At 61.6% G+C, this 26509-nt stretch overlaps 1 protein-coding gene across 5 annotated transcripts; it reads right to left on the reverse strand.

Annotated features, from left to right (window-relative positions):
- Window positions 1-2: 2 nt before the first annotated feature.
- TECPR1 (tectonin beta-propeller repeat containing 1) lies at window positions 3-26283 on the reverse strand. Of its 5 annotated transcripts, none has more exons than XM_078074320.1 (26): window positions 26134-26196; window positions 24029-24177; window positions 22458-22704; window positions 21828-22010; window positions 21424-21546; window positions 20442-20567; window positions 18226-18400; window positions 18020-18120; window positions 16173-16274; window positions 14740-14885; window positions 11996-12477; window positions 11716-11861; window positions 10823-10978; window positions 10158-10307; window positions 9894-10051; window positions 8798-8925; window positions 7667-7769; window positions 6494-6590; window positions 5759-5838; window positions 4696-4752; window positions 4023-4203; window positions 3616-3751; window positions 2685-2777; window positions 1976-2082; window positions 1696-1815; window positions 3-1524 (listed from the first exon to the last, which is right to left on the reverse strand). In XM_078074320.1, exons 2-26 carry the CDS (start codon window positions 24118-24120, stop codon window positions 1363-1365), a joined length of 3651 nt encoding a protein of 1216 aa, XP_077930446.1. In that variant the 5' UTR covers window positions 24121-24177; window positions 26134-26196; the 3' UTR covers window positions 3-1362. The 5 variants fall into 5 exon arrangements, with proteins under 5 accessions (XP_077930446.1, XP_077930445.1, XP_035979461.1 ...); XM_078074319.1 differs by lacking the exon at window positions 26134-26196 and adding an exon at window positions 25465-25825; XM_036123568.2 differs by lacking the exon at window positions 24029-24177 and having other exon boundaries at window positions 26134-26283.
- Between the last annotated feature and the right edge of the window lie 226 nt (window positions 26284-26509).

Consider the following 26509-nt stretch of genomic DNA (forward strand, 5'->3'; position numbering starts at 1 on the left):
CCTTGCGCTCTGGTGTGAGTTTTTATTGACTAAAGCATCCAAGGAATCGAGATGGTTCGGTGGTGCTGAGCAGGAAGTCGGTGGGCGCTCAGCAGCGAGGACAGTCGCCCAGCCACGGACAGTGAGTCACCGCGGAATGGCAGGTCACTGCTGTAGAAGAAACCCGCAGTGCCCAGCCGGGGACAACCTGACGGGTGTGAACACCCAGGACAGCGTCCCCAACCCACACCCGCCCCTCCCGGTCGCACCTCCACAATTCCAGTGCCCTGCAGGAGGGGGGCCTCGGAGGAGACCTCCTTCGGGTCAGCCTCTGCTGACAGGCCCCACCCTGACCCCCCCATGGGAATTCCAGGGAACGCCGGAGTCCGTTCCTTTTGTCCCCAGATGAGCGAGGCCCACTTGGGCTCCCACGGCCTCCAGGCAAAGCGTCTGGTTGCAGGAAGCACATCAGAGGCTCCCCCAAAGGGGCCGTGACCACATTAGCAGCCGCAGAGAAGGGGCGCCTGGCCGGCTCGGCTGGTACAGCCCACGGCTCTTGATCTCGGGGTTGTGGGTTTGAGCCCCACGACGGATGTAGAGGTACTTAAAAGTAAAATCTTAAAAAAAAAGCAGAGAAGCTGCAGGATGGGAGGTGCCTTCCTACCTGCCTGGAGAGAGGGCTCCTGCCCTGGCGTTGCAGGGCTTGGGGCTGCGGCGGGCACACCCCACGTCCCCACGGCCCCTGCCGCCTGATCAGACTCGGGGTGCGGCGGGGCAGGGCAGGCTGGCTGGGGGCGAATGCCAGCAAGTTCTGCACGCAGACAGCTTTTCCCAGCCCTGCCAGGGGCCTGTGCCCACCCAGGAGAAAGACACCCCTCCCCAGACTTTCCTTCCAAGCTGCCAACTCTCGCTTAACTTCTGAAATTAAACCGTATTCTCGCGTCTGGCTCTGCGAAAGCATCCCAGAACAGTGCAAAGTGGCCCTGAGCCCCACAGCCATCTTCTTTGTGCAGGGGGAGAGGAGGCGTACCCCATCTGTTTGGGGACACTGGGGGTTTTGTGGAATTGGCTTCCCTGGGGCAGCATTCCTGGAAAGCTCCAGGTTCTCGTTCTGGAAAGGCGGGAGGCAGACTGGGGAGGGACAGGTGGGAAGGGGCCCCCAGCGCGCTCCGGGGCCCTCCTTGCAGACAGGGACACGCGTGGGAGCATCCACAAAGCTTCACATTTCTGGGCTGGTTCAGCCAGTGCCTCTGAAGTGGCCGTGACCTGAGGCCAGGTTCCCTCCAGGATCCACATTTGAGAACGGCTCAGACGGAGAGGCTCACTGTCAACCTTGACCCTTCACACCTGCACGAAACCTGCTTCGGGTGGGAGGAGGTGGCCTCAGCAGCAGACAGGGCCGCGGGCCTCGTGCGGGGCTCCGGCCGCCCTCGAGGGCGTGCTGGGGAGGCCCGGCTCCCCACTCCAACCAGTGGCTGTCTCCTGGGACCTGCTCCTGAGCGCTCTGGTGGCATTGGCCCGGACGGTGATGTGATCCCAGCCGCCCTGGAAGGAGGGAGCCTCGTCACCCACGGCTGCCGGGGTCAAGGGGAGAGACCACGCTTCCAGACTGCAGGAGATCAAGGACCCCGAGGGGCTCTGCTGGGGCCTCCCACCCACCCATGGTGACCAGGCCGCCCTGGGGCCGGGTAAGCCGCCCGCATAGGCCTTGCTCACCCCGATGCCGTAGTCCCAGCCCTGGCCCTTGGGCTGTCGAGGCTGCACGCCAGTGCGATGGCACACGGTTCCCCGGCTCAGGCTGTGGCTCCCCGGGACCTTGTTGGCGATAATCCAGACCTGGAACACAGACCCGGTGAGGGCCCAGCCCCCAGCTCCGGTGGGACCGCGGGGATGACAGCGGGGAGACCAGAGCAGGAACCCGGGGCACCCCAAGCCCCCAGGGCAAGCGTCCGCCTTCGGCCCCCGCCCCGCACCCCCCCACCCCGGGCACCCAGACCTGGTCCAGGGGCCCCACGGACACTCGGCACACGTTGTTGGACACGTGCTCCCAGCTGGAGCCCTGCGGGTAGCTGGGCGTCACCCCCTGGCGGTACCACAGGTTCCCTGGAGAGAGAAGGGCCCAGCGTGTTGGGACCCACTTCGGGGTCTGGCCACGGAGACAGAGGCGGCTGTCCCCACACCTGCTGGGGCTCCTGCCGACCCAGGGAGAGAAAAGCCGGGGCCGGAGCCAGCTCTACGCCCTCCACACTGGACTCCACCTGAGCCTCAGCATCGCCCCGCTGGGCTGGGGGGCTATTGTCGCGCTCTACGCATGACAAACGGAGGACAAGGAATTGTTTAAACAAATACAGAGACCAGGGTCTGGACGCAAAGCCCTGGTTCCAGTTCCGACTCTGCCCTTCTCCTGGCCCTGCTCGTCGAGACGGCAGCCGGAAAGCAAAGGGAACTGGCGAGAGCCCTGCCCGCGGCACAGGCGGTGACCTCCGCCAGCCCCAGGCTGCCCTGGGGGCAGAGCTGCTGCCCCCCGCCCCGCACAGCTGGGGACAGGGACTGGTTCGGAGGCTGACCTCAGGCTGACGGCCTCTCATGGTGGCTTACAAAGCTCTCGTGTCAGGGACCGGGCCTGGTGAGGGTCTCGTCCCACTAGGGTGCTCAGGGACGCCTTAGTCTCCCCTGGTGACCACTGAGGATCAGAGACAACTTGCCGTTTTCGTCCAAGGCGTAAACCGACGTCTGGCCCACGGACACCTGCTTCAGTCTCTGCTTGGGAGGGGACGGGATGTGGTACCAGCAGTCGCCTGCGGCGCAAGGTCGGACTCAGGGTGCGGCCCAGTGACCCCAAACCTGCCACCCCGTGTGCTCGTGGACCACGTGGCCTCCCCTGCAGCTCGCAGGCTTGAGGCAGGTGTGGCCGGCCTCTGTCCCCAGGCCAGCCGGGCCACACACACGTGACAGGGCCCGGTGGGAGCTGAGGGCCAAGCAGAGCAAAACCCCCAACACCCCACCTCGCCCAGGGCCCTCAGGGGCTGTGGCAGGTTCCAGACGGTGGGGGCCAATGGGACGATCTCGGAACAGGGACACCAAGGTGCTCAGCGTGGCACGCGGTGGACAGCCCATCTTGGGGCCACCACGCACCACCAGTGCCACATGTCCCATCCCCGTGTGGAGGGCAGCAACGTGCAAGCCACCACCCGTCTGTCGGGACATCCGACATCCAGCCAAGAACAAGCCAGCAGGGCGTGCACGCCCAGAGGGCTGTAGAGCAGTCAGGAGGCCAGGCAGGGCCACCCCAGGAGGGCGTCCCGAAGGGCAGGACGTGCGAAGTGCCCATGAGCAGCGATGCCCTGGGCTGGAGGCCAAGGCTGGCGAAGGGCGGCTGCGAGGGACCGCCCCGTCACCGGGATGACCGCCCCCCAGTTGGTCCCAGCGGGAGGGGGTGAGGCCTCTGGGCGTCCTGGCTTGGCCCCAGTCCACAGGGACCACTAGCTCCATGCTTGTCCAGCTGAACCGAACATGAAGAGAACATCTTCCTTCCTCCAGAAGCAGAAGCACGTGCAGCCTCGCTCTGACCAGCCCCGGCCACCCCTTGGCCCCACTCACAACTGGCGGGGACCCTCCTCGAGAGGTAGCACTCACCAGCCGGTTGCGTGGGGGACACGGAGCCCCGGTAGAAGGCAGAGCCGTCCCTGGCGACGGCCCACACCTGGTGGCAGGCCCCGATGGAGACGGAAGTGAAGGGCTGGTCGGTGCCCACGTGCAGCCAGGAGGAGCCCTGGGGATGGGAGGCAGGGGGGACACTGAGGCTGCCGGGGTCCAGCCTCTGCCCCTCCCCCCGCCCAAGGTCCCAGGAGCTAGTGACCCCCTCGGGCCACCTATAGTGTCCACCTGCCCCAGGGACTGTCCTGGGCAGGCCCCGGGAGGCCTGAGCCCAGCTGGACTTCAGTCCAGAGTTCTCCTTTGGGAAGAATCTGCCAGAACCCCAGGAGGGCCCAAGGGCTGACAGGTGGGCAGGCCCAGTGGCCCTTCGGAGGCGGGGTGCTCACCGCGGGGTTGAGCTCTGACACGCCCAGGCGGCACAGCACGTCCCCCTTGTCGCTGACGGCCCAGAGGGCAATGCTGTGCCCACTTCTGTCAGTACTCGGGCTCTCTGGGATGATGGACACGTCCCCAAGGGTGATAGGGGCCACCTCCAGCCAGGGCCCACTGGTCACCAGCTTACATTTTCTGCACGGTGGAAGAGAGCAGAACCTGGGGTGTGATGCTGCGGCAGGCCACCTGCTCTGGACACGGAGGCAGGAGGCTGCGGATGGTAGCAGTGGGCCGCCCTTCAGCCCCCACGGCCTCCGCGGGCCTGGTGGGGAGGGCCAGGACCACCCCCAGCGCCTAAGTGGGCACCCCTTTCCGATGGTCAGGAACGAGGGGCCTGGAGAGGCGGCCCCAGCCTGCCCTGCCCCAAGCCAGGCCTCCCATCCCGACCTGCCTGTCCTGCTCAGAGCAAGGCCTGCCAGTGACATTTCTCTTATTTGTTCTTGAAAACAAACTTCAGAAACCAGAGAGCGTTGGGAGCCCAAGGGCATTTCCTGGGCTGACATTTACTTTGATTCTCTTTCCCTCCCACCTCTCTCTCTGCTTTGCTTCCATGTGGACTGGCCCAGGAGGGCCCTGTAGGAGGGGCAGGCCCACAGCCCCCAGCTACCGAGTCACTCCCATCCTTACCTGGCCCAGCACCTTCTCCTGACAAAATCCTTCATGGTTTTGTACCCATGGTACGAGCTGCAAGAGAAAGAAACCAAAATCAAGACCACTTTGTGGAAGTTTCCGGAAAGGGACCCTGCGTGCGTGCACGCGCGCACACACACATTCTTTTTCCACTTGTGTAGGGCAGAGCCTCCGTGTGAGCCACAGAGTGGGCTCCACGGACAGCAGGTACCCCAGGACACGAGGCTTGCCTGGCCGGGGTCTCTGGGGCTCAGGTCTCCCCGGGGTCAGGGTCTCCAGGGCCCAGGATGTGGAGGCTGCCAGACCAGGGGTTCTAGCTAGGGGGCTCTGAGCCCCACCCCACCCCCCGCACCGGGCCCATCAGAGCCCTTCTGGGGAACAGCTGAGCTGAGGCCCAGAGACAGGGGGAGGGTCAAGGCCAGGAGGCTTGGCTATGGCTGGAGGGGACGCCTGTGGGTTCCCCCGTCCGAGACACCTGCCTCATTCCCGGGCCTGGGCCTGCTCAGAGGCCCTGCCTCGGGCTCCCACAGCTCTATCTTCCACATGGATGTGACTTGTGCCCCGTGAAGGGCCTGCTGCCCACCAGTGCCACATGCCTGCTGGCCACCAGGGCCCCCTGGCTTTGTGGACCTGTCACCTACTTTTCCCTTTGCTTCTCAGGACGGCGCTGGCCTCACTCCACACTTTGTTCAAGCTGCCTCTTCACCTGACACCTCCCTCCAGCACCCATGCCCATCACCCAGGCCCTGGTCCAAAGCTCCCCAAAGCCACCCCTGACCAAGCAGCCCAGGGCACCCCCAGAACCCTCCCCCAGTGCAGCAGGGACAGCAGCGGGCTGCTGGCGGAGCCATGGCGGTCCTCCCTGAGACTGACGCTGAGCTGGGTATGGCCGGGGTGCGGGCCTGAGCTCATCTCGGACTGCCTCCAAACCCCGCCGGCAGCCGAGGTGGGCACACAGGGGTCTGCTCCTCGGCCACACCCGAGTGCTTGCGGGGGCTGGAGCGACCCGGGACGGCAGGGCCGGGGGCCAGGGCCCCGCCCCACGCAGAGAAGTGCTTACGCAGGGAAGTCACTGGCGTACTGCCACCCCTCCTGGTCCGTGCCCCCGGGAACGCTGAAATCCACAGACCAGTCAGAAACCTGGAGGAGAGGTGGATCAGCATGGGCGGGCCCGAGCGCCAGACCCCGCCCCGCGGCCCGTAGAGGTGGATCAGCATGGGCGGGCCCGAGCGCCAGACCCCGCCCCGCGGCCCGGAGAGGTGGATCAGCATGGGCGGGCCCGAGCGCCAGACCCCGCCCCGCGGCCGGAGAGGTGGATCAGCATGGGCGGGCCCGAGCGCCAGACCCCGCCCCGCGGCCGGAGAGGTGGATCAGCATGGGCGGGCCCCAGCGCCAGACCCCGCCCCGCGGCCCGGAGAGGTGGCTCAGCATGGGCGGGCCCGAACGCCAGACCCCGCCCCGCGGCCGGAGACGTGGATCAGCATGGGCGGGCCCGAGCGCCAGACCCCGCCCCGCGGCCCGTAGAGGTGGATCGGCATGGGCGGGCCCGAGCGCCAGACCCCGCCCCGCGGCCGGAGAGGTGGATCAGTATGGGCGGGCCCCAGCGCCAGACCCCGCCCCGCGGCCGGAAAGGTGGATCAGTATGGGCGGGCCCCAGCGCCAGACCCCGCCCCGCGGCCGGAGAGGTGGATCAGCATGGGCGGGCCCGAACGCCAGACCCCGCCCCGCGGCCGGAGAGGTGGATCAGCATGGGCGGGCCCCAGCACCAGACCCCGCCCCGCGACCCGGCGCTCACCCAGGTCCACTGCAGGGACGGGGGCTTCGTGCCAGCCTTGGTGCACTCGTGCAGCCCCGAGGCGTCACTCCACATGGACCGGTCGGTGGGCAGACCCCTGCGGCGGACAACGGGGGTGGTGGGGTGACTTGGAGGAGGAGAGACGGGCCAGCACCAGCTGGTGATAGACAGAGCACCTGGGACACCTGCATCTCCAAAGGGGCGAGGGGCAAAACCGGAACTGCCCCGGGGCGGGGACAGCAACCCGCTGACCGCCCGTCACATGGGAGCCCGGGTGACCCCTGCAGCCAGGCCACCCGCCCGAGGGCTGAGAGCCCACCTCTTCCCCTCTTACGGGTCGCTGTGCCCCCAAAAGATGTTGAAGCCTTATCCCCAGTACCCGTGTGACCTTACTTGGAAAGAAGGTCTTTGCAGGTGATCAAGTCAGAATGGGGTCCTTAGGGTGTGCCCTAAACCAATACGACAGTGTCCTTGCTGAGTTCAAATTTCCCAAAGAAGGAAAGTGATGTGAAGACGGGAGGGAGCGGACTGTCCCTCACAGCCCTCAGAGCGAAGCGGCCCTGCCCACACCTCGGTTCTAGATGCCCCAACCTCAAGATGGGGAGAGAATGAACGTCCGTCGTTTAGATTGCCCAGTGCGTGGCGCTTGGTGACAGGAGCCGAGCCGACCCAGACACTCACAGAGCGACAGGCCCCACACGATGGTGTCGGGCAGGTGGCCATGAGGCTCAGCTGGCAGGAGCCACGGCCCTCGGTGTGCACGCTCTGCGGGGACCAGAGAGCACGCGGCTGCCCTGTCCCTCTTCCGAAGGACAGAGGAGGAAGCGGGGACGCAAGCAGGTCAGCATTCTGCAGGGACACTACACAGCCACGCAGAGGTCTCCGGGACATCCTTTGGCACCGTGTTTCAACTGCCTCAGCAGAACTCAAACCCTGATTTACTGGGGTGAACGGAGAACCCCACAAATATCTACACACAAGGAAATCCTTCAAGCCGCAGGTGCGACACTGAAAGGTCATGAAGGATCTCCCCGTCTGAGACGGACTGGAGCTTAGATGAGCTGGACAGCCCTCGGGGACCCCACGGTGAGGCCACTACAGAGCATCTTTGTGTTCCTGTTGAGACCGTGGCCTGGGCCGGGCAGGCCCCTGGCTGGCGCCCAAGCCGCTCACCTGCTGGAGTAGCCCGTGACGGGGTTCCAGCGCTGGTTCTCGTAGATGTAGACGCACTTCACGTCCGACTGCGTGTAGATGTTACTGGTGCTGCTGGCCAGGCCTGGGGGGAGAGGAGGCTGCCGGCTGGGGACTCAGGCTTCCGTCCGAAGCCCTGAAGGCCGCAGAGAGTGGGCAGGGAGGGCCAGCAGAGAGGGGTTCACGGGCCTGGCTTGGGGTTCTCGCTGTGTGATTATTCTGCTCCTCCGTGAGCAGACCTACAGCGCATTACATCTCCTGTCCACGCCACCTCGAGCTCCTGGGTCTCACACCCTGTTCTTGGCTGCCCCTCTTCCCTCCCTGTCTTCCCACTGACCAGGCACCAGGCAGGTGGGGGGCCCCACCAGCTCCATCCTTATTAACACTCACGTAACATCCACCAGCCCCAATCTCCTTACATTTGTAAAATGGGAACAAACGTAATTCCTGCCTCACAAATGAGGAAGATGGGCAGTTCCCGTGGTCTTAGTGGACCACACCTGGTTCTCTAGGATTGGCCATCCCTCACTGTAGGGCATGTGGGCTGTGGCTGGGAACTTTCCACTCCAGAGTCTGTTTCTGCCTGCATTTCCCAGGAGACACAGGACCTTGCTTCCCAGAACTTGGGGAGCCAACAGGGGTTCGGCAAGGTCTCAGCCCCTAAGGTATGACCCACCTATTCAGGGGCTAGAATTCAGGCCTGGGAATCAGGAGACCCAGGTCCTGGGGCCACCCCAATGTGCCCTGAGGCGCCGTCGAGGCGTCGTCTGTGAAGTGAGGGGTGGGACACAGTGGAGGCTCTGGCAGCTGCCTTTCTAGAACCTGCAAGGCCCCCAGCTCAGCTGCGGGTGCCCAGGAAGGCGCACTGGAGGCCAGGCCTGGTCTCCGGGCTCTCACACCTGGAGGGTTGGCCCTGGGACCATCCTCTGTGGAGGCTGGCTGTGGTGAAGGTCACCTGTCAGCCCGCTGTCGGCTCAGAGTCAACACTGGGACAGCGGCTCCGGAGTGGGGCAGGGAAGCCAGGTGGGATTAGAGAAGGGACTGGCCCGGGAAGGCTGCGGGCAGGGCTCGGGGAGCTGGTCCCGCCAGCCTCCGTGTCCAGGCCGCTCTCACCTTGGAAGCAGCCTCCGCCGTAGCCGCCGGTGTAGACCCAGGCCGTGTGGTCGTAGCCGATGCCCCACACCACACCCCGGCCATTGGCCTCCACCACCCGCAGGTGGCCTCCCATCTGCCGCCAGAACCTGGGGCGAGCGGAGAGAGGTCACGGAGACGCGCGCCCCGGCACACCTTGCCAGTCTTCTACCCCTGCAGCACTTAGGCTCACTGGCCTCCCCTGAACATCCGATTTTGACTCCTCTTCGGTCTCAGATTGGTGGGCTGTATTAAGGACGAGGGCACCTGCCTGGCTTCCCATCCGGCAGTGATCGGAGCTAACACGGCCCCAGGGTGGGCGCAGGAGACTCAGGGTTTGCAGGTGAGGGGTCGAGCCAGCAGCCCCCGTTCCTCACGGCCCCTGGGGGTCTGGGCCGGGCGTGTGGGGGCAGAAGGCAGGGCCATCTCATCTGGATGGGCCATGACTCGGGCCAGCACACTGCGGGGCCACAGCACAGCTTCCCAGGTGTGCAGAGTGCAGGGTGCCACCTGGGTCACCCTCCCGTGTGCCAAGGTCCTGCCCACTGTCCCCGGAGGCCGTCTGACTTGTCCATCCAGGTGCTGGGCACCCAGGGCCTCCAAGAATGGACGAATGAAGGGTGGACACATGCATCCACTCTCCCCTCCTGAGTGGGGCCTCCCTGTCTCACCTATGTTTCCCCTGGTCCTCGGGCTCAGGGGGACCTAGGGGAAGCCCTGGGTCAGAATTGGGAGCATTGTGTCTCCTCCTGGGTCCCCATCTGCCTTCCCACCCTAAATGCCAGATGCCCCAGAATGGGGCTACCAGTGCCCCCTGCGGACGACCTCGTTCTATCCCCTGCCACCTACAGAGCCACCCCCACCCTGTCCCCCAACACACGGCACCTACTCGGTGGCACCTATGTGCCTAGCCCTGCCAGGCTTCTGGTCCCCCTTGGGGTCCTCCAACAGGCCCAGGAAGACTCGAGCCCTGGGAACCAGCCGGCCATTCCTGCGGCTGGCCAGTGGGCAGCGAGGCCCTTCCTTCTAGAACCCCCCCTCTGGCTGCCTGGGCTAGTGAGGGGCAGAGCTGACTCACATCTGGTCGCAGGGCAGCATGTGCTCGGAGGCCTCCAGGTCCGGGCTGGGCTCGCTCACAAAGATGTCCCCCTTGCACGTGATGGACCAGATAGCCTGTGGGGAGGGGCGGCCGTGGACCCTCCGGCTCTCGCAGCAGGACAGGTTGAGCAGGGCGAGCTGGCGCGGGGAAAGGGCTGGTCAGTGCTGGGAAGGGGCAGGCGGCAGGCCAAGGCCGGGGGGCGGGCCCAGGACGGAGCCCGGCCCGTCGGTCATGTGCGCTCACCCAGTCATTCATGTCCTGCTCGGTGGCAGCGGCCAGATGCACAGGCCACCTCTGCCGCGTCCTCTCGGACGTGTAGAGGGCGAAGGAGTGCTTGGTCTCATTGAGCACAGGGACCAACACCGTCACCTCGTTGAGGAACACGTGGATGTACTGTTAATGGAGGGCGGAGGGCAGGGCTGTCACCGGGGCAGAGGGGGACCCGGGGGGCTGGGGGCACAGGGGTACTCTGGGTGGAGCCCCTGCCGTGGTGGAGGGACAGGGATGGCCTGGGGCCCCCCTGGTTCCAGAGAGCCAGTCCTAGGGGTCCCTGGGGCCTGTGGGTTCGAGGGGTGGGCTCTGGGGCCACGCGGGCTCAGCAGGGAAGCCTAGTTCATGAACAAGTGCCTTCGTGACATTCTTGATGTCGACAAGAGCACTCGAGAACCCAACTGACTGGGTTCGAACCCCAGCGCGGGGAGGGCGGAGGGGCTTTAAGTCCCTGAGCTGAAACCCCAGGGACTGTCAGCGGCTCCGTGAGGAGGGGGCTCGCTGACGCTGCAGCCGGGGACTCCATACACCTGCCAGCCGCTGACCCGGTGCCAGACACGGTCCCCGACTGAGCACCTTGGGGCCGGTGTCCCAGGCCTGGCCCTGGGGCCCCCCACCCCCAGGAGCCCCCCACACACCTTCTTCTCCTCGTGGACCACATAGTAGATGAAGAGGATGCTGTCCCGAGCCCCGTCGAGCCCCGTGAACTGCTCCAGGGCCACGCGGACGTCCACCCACTTGTGGGGTTTCCAGTCACACCACCACTGCAGGGCCCCCGTCTTCACCCACACCGACTGTGGCACAGGTCCCAAGGGCACAGGGCAGAGTCACAGGCAGGCCCCTGGGGCCCCGGACTCTGGCCCCGTGTGTACCCGGCTCCCAGCTCCCTAACTTCCCCCTAATGACCAAGGTGGCACTATCATACACCCCAAGTGAGTGTTGTCTCTGCACACCCTCCTAATTCTCAAATAGCCTGTGGGGTCGGCACTCTTACCCCATGCTCGAGATGGGGAAACTGAGGCTCGGGGAGGTTCTGCGCCTGACCCAATGTCACTGAGGGAGTCAGTGGCAAAGCTGGGGCCCACAGCTGGTCTGCCTGTGTCTGGAGGCCCGATGCGTAGCCCCCAGTGAGATGCTCCCAGACCAGCAGCCGAGGGGCTCCGGGCCAGCCCTCAACCCCGTCCTCACTCGTCTCAAACGCCACACCCCCTTGGCTCTTGGGGTTCCTTCTGGGGGGAAGGGGACGACAGCCCTCCCCCGTCCACGCCTCCCACTGAGGCTGGTATCTGGGTCCCCAGGGCCGAGGCTGTGCCTAGAGCACAATGGGGCCTGAGTTCTGCACGGATGAGTCCAGGACTGGACTCATGTCTTCATCCCTGAATCTACGGGGCCTGGAAGGGATGGCTTCACCTCCGAGCTCGGCGGACGGAGGAATGGATGCCTCTCTTCTCCTCCACCTCCCCTTCGGGACAGTGTACCATAGGGCTCAGTGTGCGCCAGCGGAAGGACGGCGCCTCCGGGAACTGCCCACCTGCTCCACGGCCTGCTCATAGTGCCGGAAGTGCTCCAGCTCCCGCTTGGTCCTTTCCGTGAGCTGCTGGAAGATCTGCTTGCGCCAGGCGGCGGTCTGCGCCGGCACGATGGACAAGGAGAGCGTCTGCACCGAGGGGGACAGGCCTGCAGGCCAGCGGAGCCTCAGGGCCAGGCGCCCGGCCCGCCCACAGCTGGGTGGCAGGCCAGGGCTCTTTCCGCGGCTACCCCCCGCAAGGAGCACCCTCTGGGGTGCTGGGCCCCCGGACAGCTGCGCTTACCCGACTGGACGGTGAACCATTTGAGGACAGCGTGGGCCTCGACGGCACAGCCTCCTCCTGACACCCAGGCCCACAGCGGCTGGTCATCGGCCCCACAGGGTTCCTCCAAGCCCAGTGGGAGGAGCCCCAGCGAGGAGAGGCTGGTGGTCTCTGGAAAGCCAGCAGCCGAGTGGCTGGGTGCTCTCTTGGGCTCCTTCAGGTCAATATTGGTCCAGGGCAGTTCGGCCGGGGTGGAGGCCGGGCCAGGGCGAGGCTCGGGCCCAGGAGTCTGAGTGGCCGGGCCAGCGACCTCCACGGCACGCTCTGTGATCCTGCCGGTGCCTGAGGCCAAGCTGTCCCTGGGGTTCCTGGGACCGTCCACAGACTCTGCAGGGACAGGCTGGTCAGGCCCCGGTCTGTCGGCTTCCAAAGAGGCGTCCGTGTCGCTCGGTGCACAGGACTCACCACTGCCCCTTACCTCGTCGCCAAAGAAGCAGCCAGCACTGGGGACAAGAGGGGCAGACCCGTGACCCCTTCGAGAGAAGGACACGTGCTGCTGTGGGCAGGCCTGGCCCGTCCGTTGTGACCCCGGACAAGCCGCAGCCACGCCGTGTCACACACACACGGATAGCCACCTCCCGGGGAGCTGGACAGCCCGGTCTCACCCCAGGCCGATCATATCATTTATCTGGGGGTGGAAATCTGGGGGTGTTATTATTTTCGTATTGTGGCAAAATACACGTGATGGAATATTTACCATCTCAAATGATGTGGCATTAAATACACCCACAAGGTTATGCAACAACCACCACAACCTCCTTCCAGAACTTTGTCGTCACCCCCACGTGGAAACCCTGTCCCCATTAAGGAGCCACTCTCCATACCCACCCCCCGGCCTCCACTAATCGGCTTTCTGTCCCTATGGATTTGCCTCTTCTGGACACTGCATTTAAATGGCATCGCGTGATATTCGGGTCTTTTGTGACTGGCTTCTCTCGCTTCGTATGATGAGGTCAAGGTTCACCCACGTTGTACCGTGACTCGGTACTTCCTTTTGTTGCTGAAGAATATTCTGTTGTATGGAAACTCCACGTTTTATTTATTCATCTGCGGATGGACATCTGAGTTGTTTGTACCTTTTGGCTACTGTGAGTAATGCTTCTATAAACACTCACATACGAATTTTTGTTTCGATGTCTGTTTTCCGTTCTTCTGGGTATAGATCTAGGGGTGCGAGTGCTGGGTCACGGGGTCGCTCTATCTTAATTTCTTGAGCAACTCCAAGACTGTTTCCCACAGCGGCCACCCTGTTTACCTTCCCACCAGCACCGCACAGGGGTCCCGATCTCTCCCCATCTTGTCAACACTTGGTATTGCCTTTCTTTTTGACCACAGCTCTCACGGTGGGTGTGAAGTGGTATCTCATTTGTGGTTTTGGTTTCTATTTCCCTGATGACTAATGATGCTGAGCGTCTTTCCATGTGTTTGTCGGCCATTTGCGCATCTACTTGGGAGAAATGTCTATTCCAGTCCTTTGCCCTTTTTAAATTGAGTTGTCTTGTTGTTAGTTGTAAGAGCTCTTTATATATTCTAGATACTGGACCCTTGTCAAATATGTGATTCGCAAATATTTCCTGCCATTCTGTGGATTGTCTTTTCCTTTTCCTGATGGCGTCCTTTGATGCACAAAAGTTTTTAATTTTGATCAAACTCCAATGTCTCTATTTTTCCTTTCATTTTCGGTGCTCCTGATGTCATATTTAAGAAGCCATTGCCAAGATTAAGGTTTGGCATCAGCAGTTGTGGAAGCTTCTCAGCTGATTCCAATATTTGAGTACTACCAGCTGAGAGCCTCAACCCTCAGGTAAATGAGGAAAGTCCAGCCCGGCCAGCCTCCTGGGCCTCTGGGCATTCGGTGCAGCAGAGTGAAGACCGCCATGTTTGGGGGAGTGAAGGGATGTGGACCAGGGTCTGGCGAGGGCCCATGCTGCTGTGGAGTGCTGTCCCAAGGGCCCCTGTGCCACAGGACTGGGCAGGTAAGCACTGCGGGCATTCGCGGTACAGAGCTGAGGTGATACCCTCCCCCCCCACACTGGCTGAGACCCTAAGTCATCTGCCTGCAGTGACCGCCAATGGGCACAGCCGGGACTCATTCACACTCTACACCCATGACTCTCAAGGTGTGGTCCTCAGAGCTGTTAGCGGCGGGAACACCTGGGACCGAGCAAATAATGCAAAATCTACCGAATGCAAAATTCCACGGAAACAAAAGCTCTGAGGCTGGGGCCTGGACGTCTGTGCGGGGACAAGCCCTCTGGGCGTTTCTGGTGCACGGCCAAGTTTGAGGTCCCTGTTCTAGACTAGAGAGACCCTGTCTTCTTCTCTGCTTTCCTTTGACAGAGGGGCCTTAGCATCCACCCCACAGAGAAGCCTTTTCTCTCCCAGACCTTGAGACTTCAGAACCAGTGGGCCAGCCCTGTTCAGGGACGACCCCCGGCTCCAACACGGACGCACACCCCAACCTCACCCACCTGCCGCCTCCCACCCTGCCCCCAGCCTGCCCCCACGGGCCACCCTCAGGCCGAGCCCTGGCACCAGGCACAGGAAGGGAGAGACCTCACAGGCCCTGGCCCTTGTGGGCCGAACCTGGTTTTTCCCTGCCTCGGACAAGGCCCAGCTGCAGCCTCCCCCAGACACTGCCCACCGAGACCACCGACAGCCCTTCCTGACCCGAGTCCTCCGTGCCCTGTTGCCCCTGGGATCACCTGAGGAGACTTGATGAGCTACCAGAGTGCGATCGGTCACTCTCTCGGCTGGCAACGATCGCCTTCCACGTTTTCCCACTGAGCTCGCTCTGGGTGACACCCTGGCGGAAGTACACGGCCCGGTCCTCACAGCCAATGCCCCAAACCTGGCACAGAGGGAGGCACGGCTGGGTGGGAGGCCAGCACAGACCGGAAGGATCCCTTCCCTTTAGGGGTGTGGGGGTGAGCACCCCAAGGCTAAAGGACATGTCTGCAAATGCAGGCAGGAGTCCCCCCCATATGTGCAGTGGGGGTGTGCGCACACACAAGTGTTATGGCTGGGAGGGTTGGTGGCGGGGGGACGTGGGTGCACAAGTCAGATGCAGGGAACAGAGGCCAGAGAGGACTGGGGGAGGGCATAGCACCAAGCTCAGAAGTGGGGACCCTGTCCTGGCTCCCCGACCTCAGGCGGACCCTGGGCTTTGGGCTGACAGAGCCCAGACGAGGTGGCGGTGCCGTTGGGCACGCACTGGGACAGAGTCCACCCACGTCCCCATCTTCCATGTAGCTTCTGGTGGGAAGAAAGCTGCTCCCCAAGTGAACCCAGAGAATTGGCTGGCTCTTTTTAAAGATGCAAGATAGCCTCCTTGATCTGGTGGCTGGGCAGGCATCCTCCCCTCTGCCTTTGGGTGCTGAGGAAGGAAGGTGTGCCGAGCAGCTGACGGGCCCAGGGAGCAGCCCATTTTGGGCCCTGGCTTATGGGGGTGACTACAGGGCCGCAGCCTGCCCAGGGTGGTCCCAGGTGGCCTTGCTGGGAGGGCCGTGGTGTCTCCATCACTTGGCCATGGCAGGCTGGCCTCCGTCCTCGGTCCCCCTGTGCACCAGCCAGCGCCTGTCTTGCCCCTGACTGTTGTGTGCCCTGCTGACCGGGGTGGGTGGGAGGACAGCATGGGGGCACAGAGAAGGCCAGCACCCCTGGGAAGAGCTTCGAGGCCAGTGCGCTGGGAAAGGAGTCACCTTCCCACAGTCAGTCTTCAAAGCAGCCAAACCTCATTATCTATAAGGCCGCCACGCTGTACAAACTATGATGTTCAAGAGATGCTGTGTCTATAAAGCTGGGACGATAAGTTTCATTCTTCACTTACTGAGTGATTTTGCCCAAATCATTCTCAACAAAACCCTTCGGGTCTCTGGGGCACGCGCCCCTGGTCTGGGCTCACCACTACAGCGCTGAGCATCCTGAGGGAAGGGGCCTGGGACGAGCAGGGGCTGTGGGACCCAGGCGGAGAGAGCGCCCTGGGTGCCCTTGCAGGCCGGGAGCCTGAGGAGCGGCTGGGCACCTTCCCCCGCCCCCGGCTGGCATCATGGAAGCAGCAGGAGCCCCTGAGACCTCGGCTACGGATGAGCCGCTGACCCCGGAGGTTGGGATCCACGGCTCAGAGTCCCATGCACACCTGGTCGTTCAGCCCCACGTTCACCATCATCATATCTCCAACCATCTCGATCCAGCTGGTGCCACAGGGATTGTGCGAGTTGACGCCTCTTCGGAACCACACCTGAGAAAGTCAGAAATCGACAGGCCCCCTTGGAGGGTCACTGAAACAGAAGATGGTTTTCAAAGGCTCTGGAAGAACAAATGAATAATTTGGTCCTTTGGTTCATGCCACAGATGAGCACAGCACATCACTGAGAAAGGAGACGTGATCCAGGTCCCTCTTCCCCACACCCCTGCCACATCCCCTCTGGGCTTGGCACTGTCCCACACAGTTGAGGGTCAACCTGCCCTCAGCCATACCTATCCTGGTGGTTTCTTGTCTCGTCTCTGGCAGAGAGCATCACCCCTCCCGGAGACAAAGCTGCATGAAACTTTCTAGAATGTTCTACCAGTTCAGCACCTCTTGGCACCAGGGAGGAGCAGCAGCTGTCTCCCTGCACACAAAGCCAGGAGGTGGGCCTTCTCCCGGGCAATGTCTGCATCTCGAAAGCAGGCACTGACCTGTGAGCTTGGTGAGTGACATCTCACCCCCATGGACCTCTACGCAGTCCCCATCTTGGCCTGACACTTGGAAAATGTCATTTTGTCCAATCAAGCTTGCTTCTATGTAAGATAACAGCCTTAACGATGTTATTTAGAAAAACCGTTTTTTCTAAACCTATCAAGAGATAAATAACATATTTTGGATCTATTCTCACTGCTTTATGAAACAGTCTCTTTAAGTCTAACTTTTCTCGGGGCACCTGCCTGGGCTTAGTTGGAAGAGCGTGCGACTCTTGATCTTGGGGGTCATGAGTTTGAGCCCCATGTTGAATGTGGAGATTACTAAAAAAAAAAAAAAAGATAAAAGAAAACACCTGATTTTTTTCATGTTAACTTATAAAAATACACATGATCCAACCAAATTTCCCTCAAGCCCACATGTGGCCCCGTGGCTGATCGCCCCCACCCCGGCCGTGCTCCCCACGACTATCCTTCCTCACTCTGGATGGCCATGTGAGCAAGACCCTAGCAGTTCTGAGACTCAGAGAGGATCACGCATTATTAGCACTCACATGTTTAACCACAGTTCCTGAGGCAGGATGCGGGGAGGTGACCGGTTAAATGAGAAACCCTCAAACCCCTTTTTTAACAATTTCTAGACTGCCTAAAATGTCTCCTTGACCCAAAGAAAGTTTGCACAAACATCCATCTGAAGACTGAGCAAATGGCTCATATAAATACAAGGTTCTGCTCATTGGATGCATTGTGTTCTGAGAGGGGCTTAGGGGTTTTGGGAGGTGGATGCTTCAGGTGATGGGAGCTTTGGGCTCAGGGACCTTCTGCATGGACACAGACTCAGATATGTGGGGGATCCATCCCCTGGGATGCTATGGGATGCCTGTGAGGTGGGGTTAGAGAGACCATGGAAGCAACCTGAAATCTGCTTATTTTATTGGACTTTCTCTGTTAATGTAAAAATGACAAGCACTGAGAGCAAAGGGGCATATTCAGTTAGCGGAGGGTTTCAGAAAATTGGCATCTGACTATCTGAAATGTCATGGCCTCCTGAGTTGTTCTGCACTTGGTACGGGGGTGCGGGCACATTGTGGAGATCATCAAGGCCTTCAACCCCAGAAAGTGCGCGGTGCTTGGCTGGATCTGCTCTAAGGGGTTGAGACCACACTTGCAAGAATAAAAAACCACACAGCCCTCAACACTGAGCCCTGGGTTCCCATATGGGCCAGCGATTCAAGAAAAAGAAACGAAGGAAGAAAAGAAATTAAACAGAGCCCTTGGCCCCAGCCCCCAGTGACGCCATCTTACTTTCCGGTCCTTGGTGATGGCCCAGACCACGCCAACTCCCACGGAGACATGCACGATCCCGTTTTCAGAGGTGGGAGGCTCCACTATGGACCAGGAACTTCCTACCCAGCCCCAGAAGAAAGAGCAGGTGGCCCCCATCAGCGAGAGCACTGGGGAGAAGCTGGGCGTCCCCTGCCTCTCCCTGTATGGGGCGTAGGGCTGCCCACCTTTGGGATTGTTCCTGTTGATTCCTTCCCGGACCAAGGCCTGCCCCTCCCAGAGCGTGACCCATAGGAGGTCGTGGGGCCCACAGCTGATCTGCACCGCCTCCCCTGGGGTGTCCACGAGGGACCACGATGAGCCTTCGGGGTTGGGGTGGCTGACGTCCTCTCTGTACCACACCTGGATGGCGAAGAAACCCACGGCAGGGTCAGACAGGGTCAGACAGGGTCAGACAGGGTCCAGCCAGGGCTCCAAGGCTGGCTGTGTGTCTGGGTGTACACCCGAGCCAGGTGTAGGGTCTCTGGGGCCAGGGGGCCCTGACTGTCCAGACTTGCTCTCCCTGCCCCCACTGCCATCCGGATCCTCATGCCAGATTAGATGCCCCCCACCCCTGCTAAAAATGTAATCCTGGATTTCAGTCATCCTGGGAGACAAACCCCTTTGGATCATCTGCTTGCAAGAACCCCTTCCCCATGGGCGCCTGGGGGGCTCAGTCGTTGAGTGTCTGCCTTCAACTCAGGTCATGATCCCAGGGTCCTGGGATCGAGTCCCACATTGGGCTCCTTGCTCTGCGGGGAGCCTGCTTCTCCCTCTCCCACTCCCCCTGCTTGTGTTCCCTCTCTTGCTGTGTCTCTCTCTGTCAAATAAATAAATAAAATCTTAAAAAAAAAAAAAAAAAAAAGAACCCCTTCCCCATTCACCTAGGGCCCCAGTTAGACCTCTGGCCCCAGCCTCGTGTCCTGTGCCCCCTAGTGGCCATGTACTCTCAGTACACCGTCTCTAGGGAAAGTGGGGTCCTTGATGGTTAAATGGGAAAACCCCCAAATCCCTTTCATACGAATGTTTAAAATGTCCACTTCTTTTCCCCCTTAACCTGAAAGCGATGAACATAATAAAATATTTAAGACTGAGCCACCTGATCATGTTGTCCAAACTGGCTCGTGTTGTCTGGAGGGGGCTACATCTTGCTGCAAGGTGCAGGAGGGCTGGGGACCACCTCCCAGCCTGTCTTCACACTGCGGACCACGGCTTCCCAACCCTTTACCTCACCCTTACAGCTCACACTGCAGAACCACGCCTGGGCAGCCTCCCTCTGGTGGTCTGGGGGCCCCTCTGTCTCTCTCTCCAGCTCCTCCTGGAGCCCAGGGTCCTAGTCATACCTTTCATGGCCCCCAGGAGTGGTGCAGGGCGGCACCGGCTAAGGGCCGGCACTCAGTGACTGCACACTGCTCTCCCGCCCCTGTTCTCCCCTCTCTGCATCCAGGTGGTCATGGCCCCTCAAAGGGGGCTCTGTCACAGGCCGGCGCCCCACCATCCTTCAGCATGGCTCAGAGAAAACCCACAACTATGGCTGACCTAAGCCCAGGCCAAACAGGACCCAGAGGTAAGCCTGATCCAAACCTACTGTGTCTATTCTGAAGCCAACCAGAGAATTTGGGTGACTTTGTGATAAAGAGGACTGGATAGATGAAGTCTGCTCTAAAACCACAGCTGAAGTGTTCATCACGTGCAGGCAGGACCACCTAGGTTGCTCCTGCCACCAGGGGCTGGCTTTACTCCTTAGTTCATAAACCCCCTGAGAGAAGAATCTCCTCTCTTCTCTAAACATCCATCCACCTACACACACACCCACCCACCCACCCACCCACCCACTGACCTCCCCACTTACCCATCGTCCATCCACCTACCCACTCACCCATCCATCCACCCACCCACCCACTTACTCATCCAACACCCACCCGTCTGGCCACCTGTCCATTCACCCGTCCATATGTAAATCCCTCCCCCCATCCACAATACTATGGAGACTGCTGTGTGGGAGCCACCAGGAGGGAACTGGCAGGGAGCTCAGAATCAGTCTAAGGAGACACTATTCACGGCGTCTGAGCTCGGGGTGGGCACTGAGCACTGCTCTGGGAGCTCAGAGAAGGGTCAGGCCAGGACCAGGCATGAGGTGCAATGTCAGAGGCTTCGGGGAGGAGCAGGACCACAGGACAGCAGGGCTCACAGGAGGGGTTCCTGTGGGGACCCCAGGAACATGCCGCCTTGCCTGCTCAGGGTAGTCCCCGCTGTCAGGCCAGGAGGTGAGGAGGGCAGCCCCCTCACCCCTCTCCCACCCCTGGGAGGACACCTGGAGGCCAGTCTCTCCTGCCCCGCTCCTGCTGTGGCCAGCCTCCCTCAGCCCCCTCCCATCCTAGGCTCAGGGGGACACAGGGCTTACCTTTCCCTGCAGAGACACAGCCCACACGGACAGGCGGCCCACGGGCTCGTCTGTGATTTCCCACCCCCCCACAGACAGGTCATTGAAGGGGTCGGGCAGTTGCTTGGGGTCCTCCTTCGAAGGGATCTGAAACAAGGTGGGTGGCAGAGGTGGTCAGTACCTGTGGGCACCTGGCCAGTAGATGGCACTGTTCCCCTCCCGGTGGACACCGGAGCGCTGCACCCCTCCAACGCTCCCTCCCACCTCCCAGCACACTGCCTTCCATTCTCCAGCTCGGCCCACAACCGCCTGACTTTATGGAGAAGGCAGCATTAGGACAGAGAGCTCCTGGCCCTGGGTCCCCTCTGCCCTGTTCTCCCTCTCTCGGGCACCAGGCCTGGGCCGCTATCCCCGAGGGGTCACTGCTGCTCCAGCCTGGAAGACAGACGTACAAGCAAGGTCTCAGGTCTGTGCCTTGCGGTGGCCTGACCGCTGTGACTCTGTCCCCTCACCCTTGGAGAAGGGGGCCGATCACAGAACCTGGTCCTGTGGTGTAAGCCCTCCATGATGCTGGTCATGGGAGGTACCCTGCTCTCTGGGCTGCTCCCGGGGCAAGGGGCTGGCAGGCTGGGCCAGACCTCCAGAGGGGTCTGGTGAAGGTCCAAGGCCCTCCTCTTATGCAAGGCCACACAGGACCCTAGTCCAGGCCTCCTATCCCTAAGTTGGCAAGTTTTTTGGGGTCACGGGAACTATACCAGGGTCGGAGTGGTTCCTGCGGGAGTTGGGGGAAGGAAGAGGTTTACAGACGGGCCTCAGTCTGGGACAGAACCACCTGGAGGCCAGTCAGGTCGTGTCCTATGCTGCCCTGGGCCACCGTCTAGGCTGGCTTCCTGTGTGGCCAGCTCCCAAGTGAAGGAACACACAGTACACGGTGTTCTTGGGACAGCGGGACGGCTGTCGGGGCGCTGCCCCCCCCCCCCCCGGGCCCCACTGCGGCGTAGACCTTGGCCCAGGCGTCCCGGGACTTGTATCTCCTATAGCGGATCCACCTCCGCCGCCGCACACAAGAATTCCACTTCTTGTCCCTCGTGTAGGTGGCGGGGAAGTCGATGGCGTACGTCCACCCCTGAAAGACCACGCGGAGGGAGGGGGGCGCTCTGTAAGGCTCCCGGGGAAGGACGGAGCCGGGGCAGGCGGGGAGCAGGGTGGAAGAGGGAGGGAGATAGTGATATGGGCCAAAGCCCCAACAGCCACCTATCCCGAGCAGCGAGCGGGAGCATGCAGGGCGCCGGCTGGGGCGCTGGGGACAGCACGGGGCGGGGGGTGGGGGTGGGGGGTGGGAAATGGGTCCAGCCCCAAGCACTCCTTCCCCACAGGGGAGCCCCAGCGGGAACCGAATTCACCTACCCCTTTCTCGGTGGGCTCCCCTCCAAAGTTCTCATCCACGTACCAGTCCGACTCCCACTCCCAGTGCCGCGACGGCAGGGCCACCCCGTCCAGCGGCCGGTGCTGGAGCCCACTCACGTCACTCCACTGCCAGCGGTCACTGGGCAGGAACTTCTCACAGAAGCCGCCCACGGGGTTCCAGCGCTGAGGGCCGGGAAGCAGAGACAGGCCTGAGGCCCGCAGCCGGCCCAGGGAGGGCGGGACTCCGCCACTAGGGGGCCTTCCTGCTGATCTCCAGGACGGAGAGTGGGCAGAGGCCCTGCCCGGAGCTCAGGGATCAGGGCCTCCCCACGGCTCGTCACCAGGAGCCAGCACTTGAGCACGGCCCCCAAGGGCAGAGAACCTGCTGCAGGACACGGAGCCCCGAGGGGCAGGCAGCAGAGGTCAGGTCCCGGTCCCGGGCTCCTGGACACCACCTGGAGCCCACCCTCGTGTGCACCCGGCCAGCCTGCCTTTGTAAGGACACAACGGGGGCTCGAACGCTGTAGAACCCAGACCTGAAGCAGAATGAAGGACACGAACGCCTGGGGCGGGCCGATTTCCTTCCCAGAAAGCCGACCCGCGGCAGCCACCCAGCGCACGGGACCCCACCTGATTCTCATAGGCCTCCTCCCGGCGGCGGATGGGGACGTCGCTGGCGCACACGTAGACGTAGACCTGGTTGTCGCATGCGATGCCCCAGCAGCACTGCGTGGTGGCGCTGACGCGCTTGAACTCCAGCGGGCTGTCCCTGCAGAGCTCCCAGTACTGGCCCGCCGTGGACAGCGTGTACACCCTCCCGAAGAGATCCACGGCCCACAGCACCGAGTTGGGCATGGCCGCGGCGGCCCGAGGACAGCTGGAAGCACGAGGCCGGGTCAGTGTCCGCCGCCAGCCCCCGGCGCCGGAGCCTAGGGCACGTTTTCCTTGCTTGCTCTTGCTTGCCCTCTAATGATGGGCATTCTTTTCAAACATAGAAAGACATACAGAGGGGAAAAAAATTGCATCTACCTCCCCAAATCTAAAGCATATCGTTATTTGGTCACATTTCCTCCCTATCTTTCTTGTCAAAAGAATAACGGCAAAGTCGTGGATTTAGTTCGATCCTATGCCCATTGCTGCCTCCCCAGGAGGCCTCTGCCCCACGGTGGGCAGATCCCCTCATTTATGACAATCCTATACGGGTTTGGTGAAAGCATCCCCATGGGTCTGGCACCCCAGCCAGGTCCTGCGGGAGCCTGCAGCTGCATGGCGGGGATGTGAGGGTCCCGTCTTCGACCCCCTTTGGGTGACCACCACCCTCCCCTCCTTAGCCCCTCCCCATCTGCCATCCTCCACTCCTGCTCCTTTTTCTGTCCTCTTCCTTTCTGCCCTGGGGGTGGGGGGGCGCAAGGCGACTGGTAAGTTCTACCACTGGCCACGCCCACACCTCCAGGGCCGACTGTGCTGGTGCTCCCCGGGGCCTGATTCCTGGAGCCTGGCTTCTGGTCGGGTCACGCCTCCTACCAAGGCAGGGCCACAAGGTCAGAACCTCAGCAGCGAAACAGAGCAGCTGGATGACAGCGGCCTGGGGTGGGGGGCAGTGAGAAGTTCTGCCTGACACTGCCCCAGGGCCAGGAAGGAGGGAAGAGCTACTGGGAGACCGGCAGTGGCAGGCCGGGCGCCTCGAGGCTGCTGGGCCAGGCTGTGGGCGCTTGGGACAGCGTGACAGATGCAAAGTGGCTGAGAACAGGAGCATCTGCTACAGGCACATAGGCTTTTCTGGAACAAAGCATGTCTTACAAACACCAAGAAGACAGCAGGCTGGGGAGGAAGTAACCAAGGGATGAGGAAGAAGGGAAGCAGAAGGAATAGGAGCCACACGTTGGGAGACACCCCAGAACCGTGACCTCTCCGCCCTGGTACTTCGTCCCGGTCAAACACATGGGAAGTCACACCACCAGCCTTCTGGAGCCATTTGAAAACCAGTATCTGCATGCAGATGGAAGAGCTCTGGTAACCCCAAGACACCCGCTCGCTCCTGCCTGGCCAAGCCTGGGGGTCCACTCTCCGCCTCTGGCATCTGCGCTGGGGACTGTTGGAATCTGGGTCCGGGCTCCACCCCTTCCTGGCGCCACCTGGAGCCGACTAACCTCTCTATGCCTCGATTTCTTAATTCGTTAAAGGCGGAAAGGAATACCGACCTACTCACGAAGTCGTTGTAAGGATGAAGTGAGATAATACAAGTATGAAGCGTGTGATAGCGGCCAGTCCGCGGCAAGAGCTCCGTGAGCATTACTGGGGTCGTCTCATTACTCGGCACCTGCTATTACACACTACCGCTGATCTATCCCTTAGAAAACAGAAACAAATCAAATCCCCTCCTCCTCAGCCTGAGTCTTCAGCCTCTTCATCTCCAAAGCACCTAACAGGACTCTGCACATAGTGGGTGCTCAGCCAAAGTTTATCGATGATCACCGCCACCTCCATCCATGGCACGGCCAACCCCCTGAGCTAAGATGGAAATCCTGCTCCAGGGAAGCCAAATATCACCAATGACTTAAGGTTTAAGGTAAGGTCATGATGGGTGGATAGATATGGGATGAAACAAGTATAGTAAAAGATCAATAGTGGAATTCAGGTGGGGGCATAAGGGCGTTTACTGTATAATACTTTAAACTTGGCCATGTGTTTGAATATCCTCATCATAAACTGTTGGGGGGAAAAGTAAGAATTCTGGGGGTAAAGGGAATGCTGGCTCCTGTGATGTCATGTGAATATAAATCCATCTCTCAGGCCACAGTTCACCGTATAAGAAACCAGTGGAGTCAGGCCATCTCTAGGTTGAGCTCAATGAATAGTGACTTTCGCTTACTCGATACACTTCCCTTCAGAGAAATGACTAAGCACTAATTTCCAAATAGACATAACTGAACCTCCCGGGCAGCTAACAAAAGACCCCACTGCAGAGAAAGGACAGGATGGGGGTTTATGTTTGCAAACTCCCTTCAGAGTGGACACACAGGCACCATTGCCTCCTGGCTAAAGAGGATGGGGGTGAACATCCTTGGCCAGCCTCACCCCCTTTCTGCTCCTGCCAGGATGCCACCCCAGCTCCCTATATACCAATTCCTGGCTCTGAGGTGACCAGGTAACCAGTCCAGGGACACTGGGTCACTGGGTCAGAGGACTCTTGAAAGGGAGGCTTGAGCATTACGTCCCATGATTCTGGGATCCTGGGATTTCTTTGTTTTGTAGGGCCAGAGAGAATACTTTCCAAGAAAGCAACCTTGGATTCACCAAGAACTTTTGTACAATGAATTCCAGTTGGACCTTCAGTCAATCCACTTGGAGGTCACCTGCTCACCATCCTCAGAGCCAACCGCCTTTCTGCGCAGGTTTACTAATAGATCCCTTCAGAGACCAAAAGGTCCTCCAGGGAAGGTGAGGGTGGGGAAAGTAGGGCCGGGGTATGGCAGAGAGAGGGACACAAGGGACCAAGGGAGCTCCCGAAGCATCTATTTCCCTGCGTCTGCCTTAGGGCTCCTTCCAGAAAGGTTTCCTGTTGGTTTTTCTATTACACCCTGTCACTCCCACCCCTTGAGCAAACACAGAGCCCTGACTTCTGACGGTTGCTTACTGCCTGCCACTTGCGGGGGCTGTTGGAAAGCGACATCAGGGTCCAAAGACGCGGGAGAAAATGGCAGGACGTGCCCGGTAGTTGGGTCCTTCCTGAAGCAGGGTCGGCTGGCCGCACTGGGCAGGAGATGAACTCTGGGGACGAACTCCACCCCATCCCACCTAACCCAATGCTTCTTTGATTCTAGCCCCCCGCAGACTGTCTCATAATTGTTTTTCTGTCCCCATCCCACCCCGCATCATCGCGGCCGGGTCAGTCTGCTTTCATTCCGGTTCCGTGCACTTGGGCGACAGGTGGGCCTCCTGCCCGGCCACCAGGGGCATAGTCGGAGCGCCCGGCCCTCACCATCTGCCCGTGCTAATCTCACGACACGCAGATTTGCTCCTACCGCTGCCTCGGGGAGGGACAAACGCGCTCCTCGCAGGCGATCCTCTAAATCCGCAGGCTCCAGCAACCCGCTCCCCAAGTCGCTGCAGCGCAAAGGCTGGAGCGGGGGCGCCACCGGGCGTTCTGGGGGATGGCGACGGCGCCCCGCACGGTGTGCAGGAAAGCGCACGAGCACAGCCTCTCCCACCCGAAGCAGCCGCGGGGAGAGGAGGATCCCCAGCCCTCCGCCGCCCCAACCTGCCCGGAGAGGCCGGGCGGTGCCGCCGCCGCCGCCGCACTCACCTGGGCTGGCGCCCGGCGGGCGGAGTCGCGGCGATCGCTGGTCGGCGGCCGGGCTAGCGGGTCGGCCCTCCCCCGGCTGCCGGGGCTAGCGGGCGGGCAGGAAGCGGCCGTCAGGCCCGCGCCCATTGGCCGGCCTCGCCGTGACGCAAGGCCGGGCGCGCGCGATTGGCTGCGGCGCACTGCGCCACGGGCCCGCCTGGGGGTCGCGCGCCCACCCACTTCCGGGCTCGGGGTGGAGCAGGTGCCGCGGCCGGCTGGTGCGGCGAGGTTTCCGCGCGCTCCCGGGGGCCAAGCGGGCCCGCGGACCCCCGACGCCCCCAGAACCTCCCCCCGCCACCACCCCCGAGGCCCCCTGCCGCCCCCCAGAACCCGGCCC

Source organism: Halichoerus grypus, chromosome 6 (genome assembly GCF_964656455.1).
Source record: "Halichoerus grypus chromosome 6, mHalGry1.hap1.1, whole genome shotgun sequence".
Lineage (NCBI taxonomy): Eukaryota > Metazoa > Chordata > Mammalia > Carnivora > Phocidae > Halichoerus > Halichoerus grypus.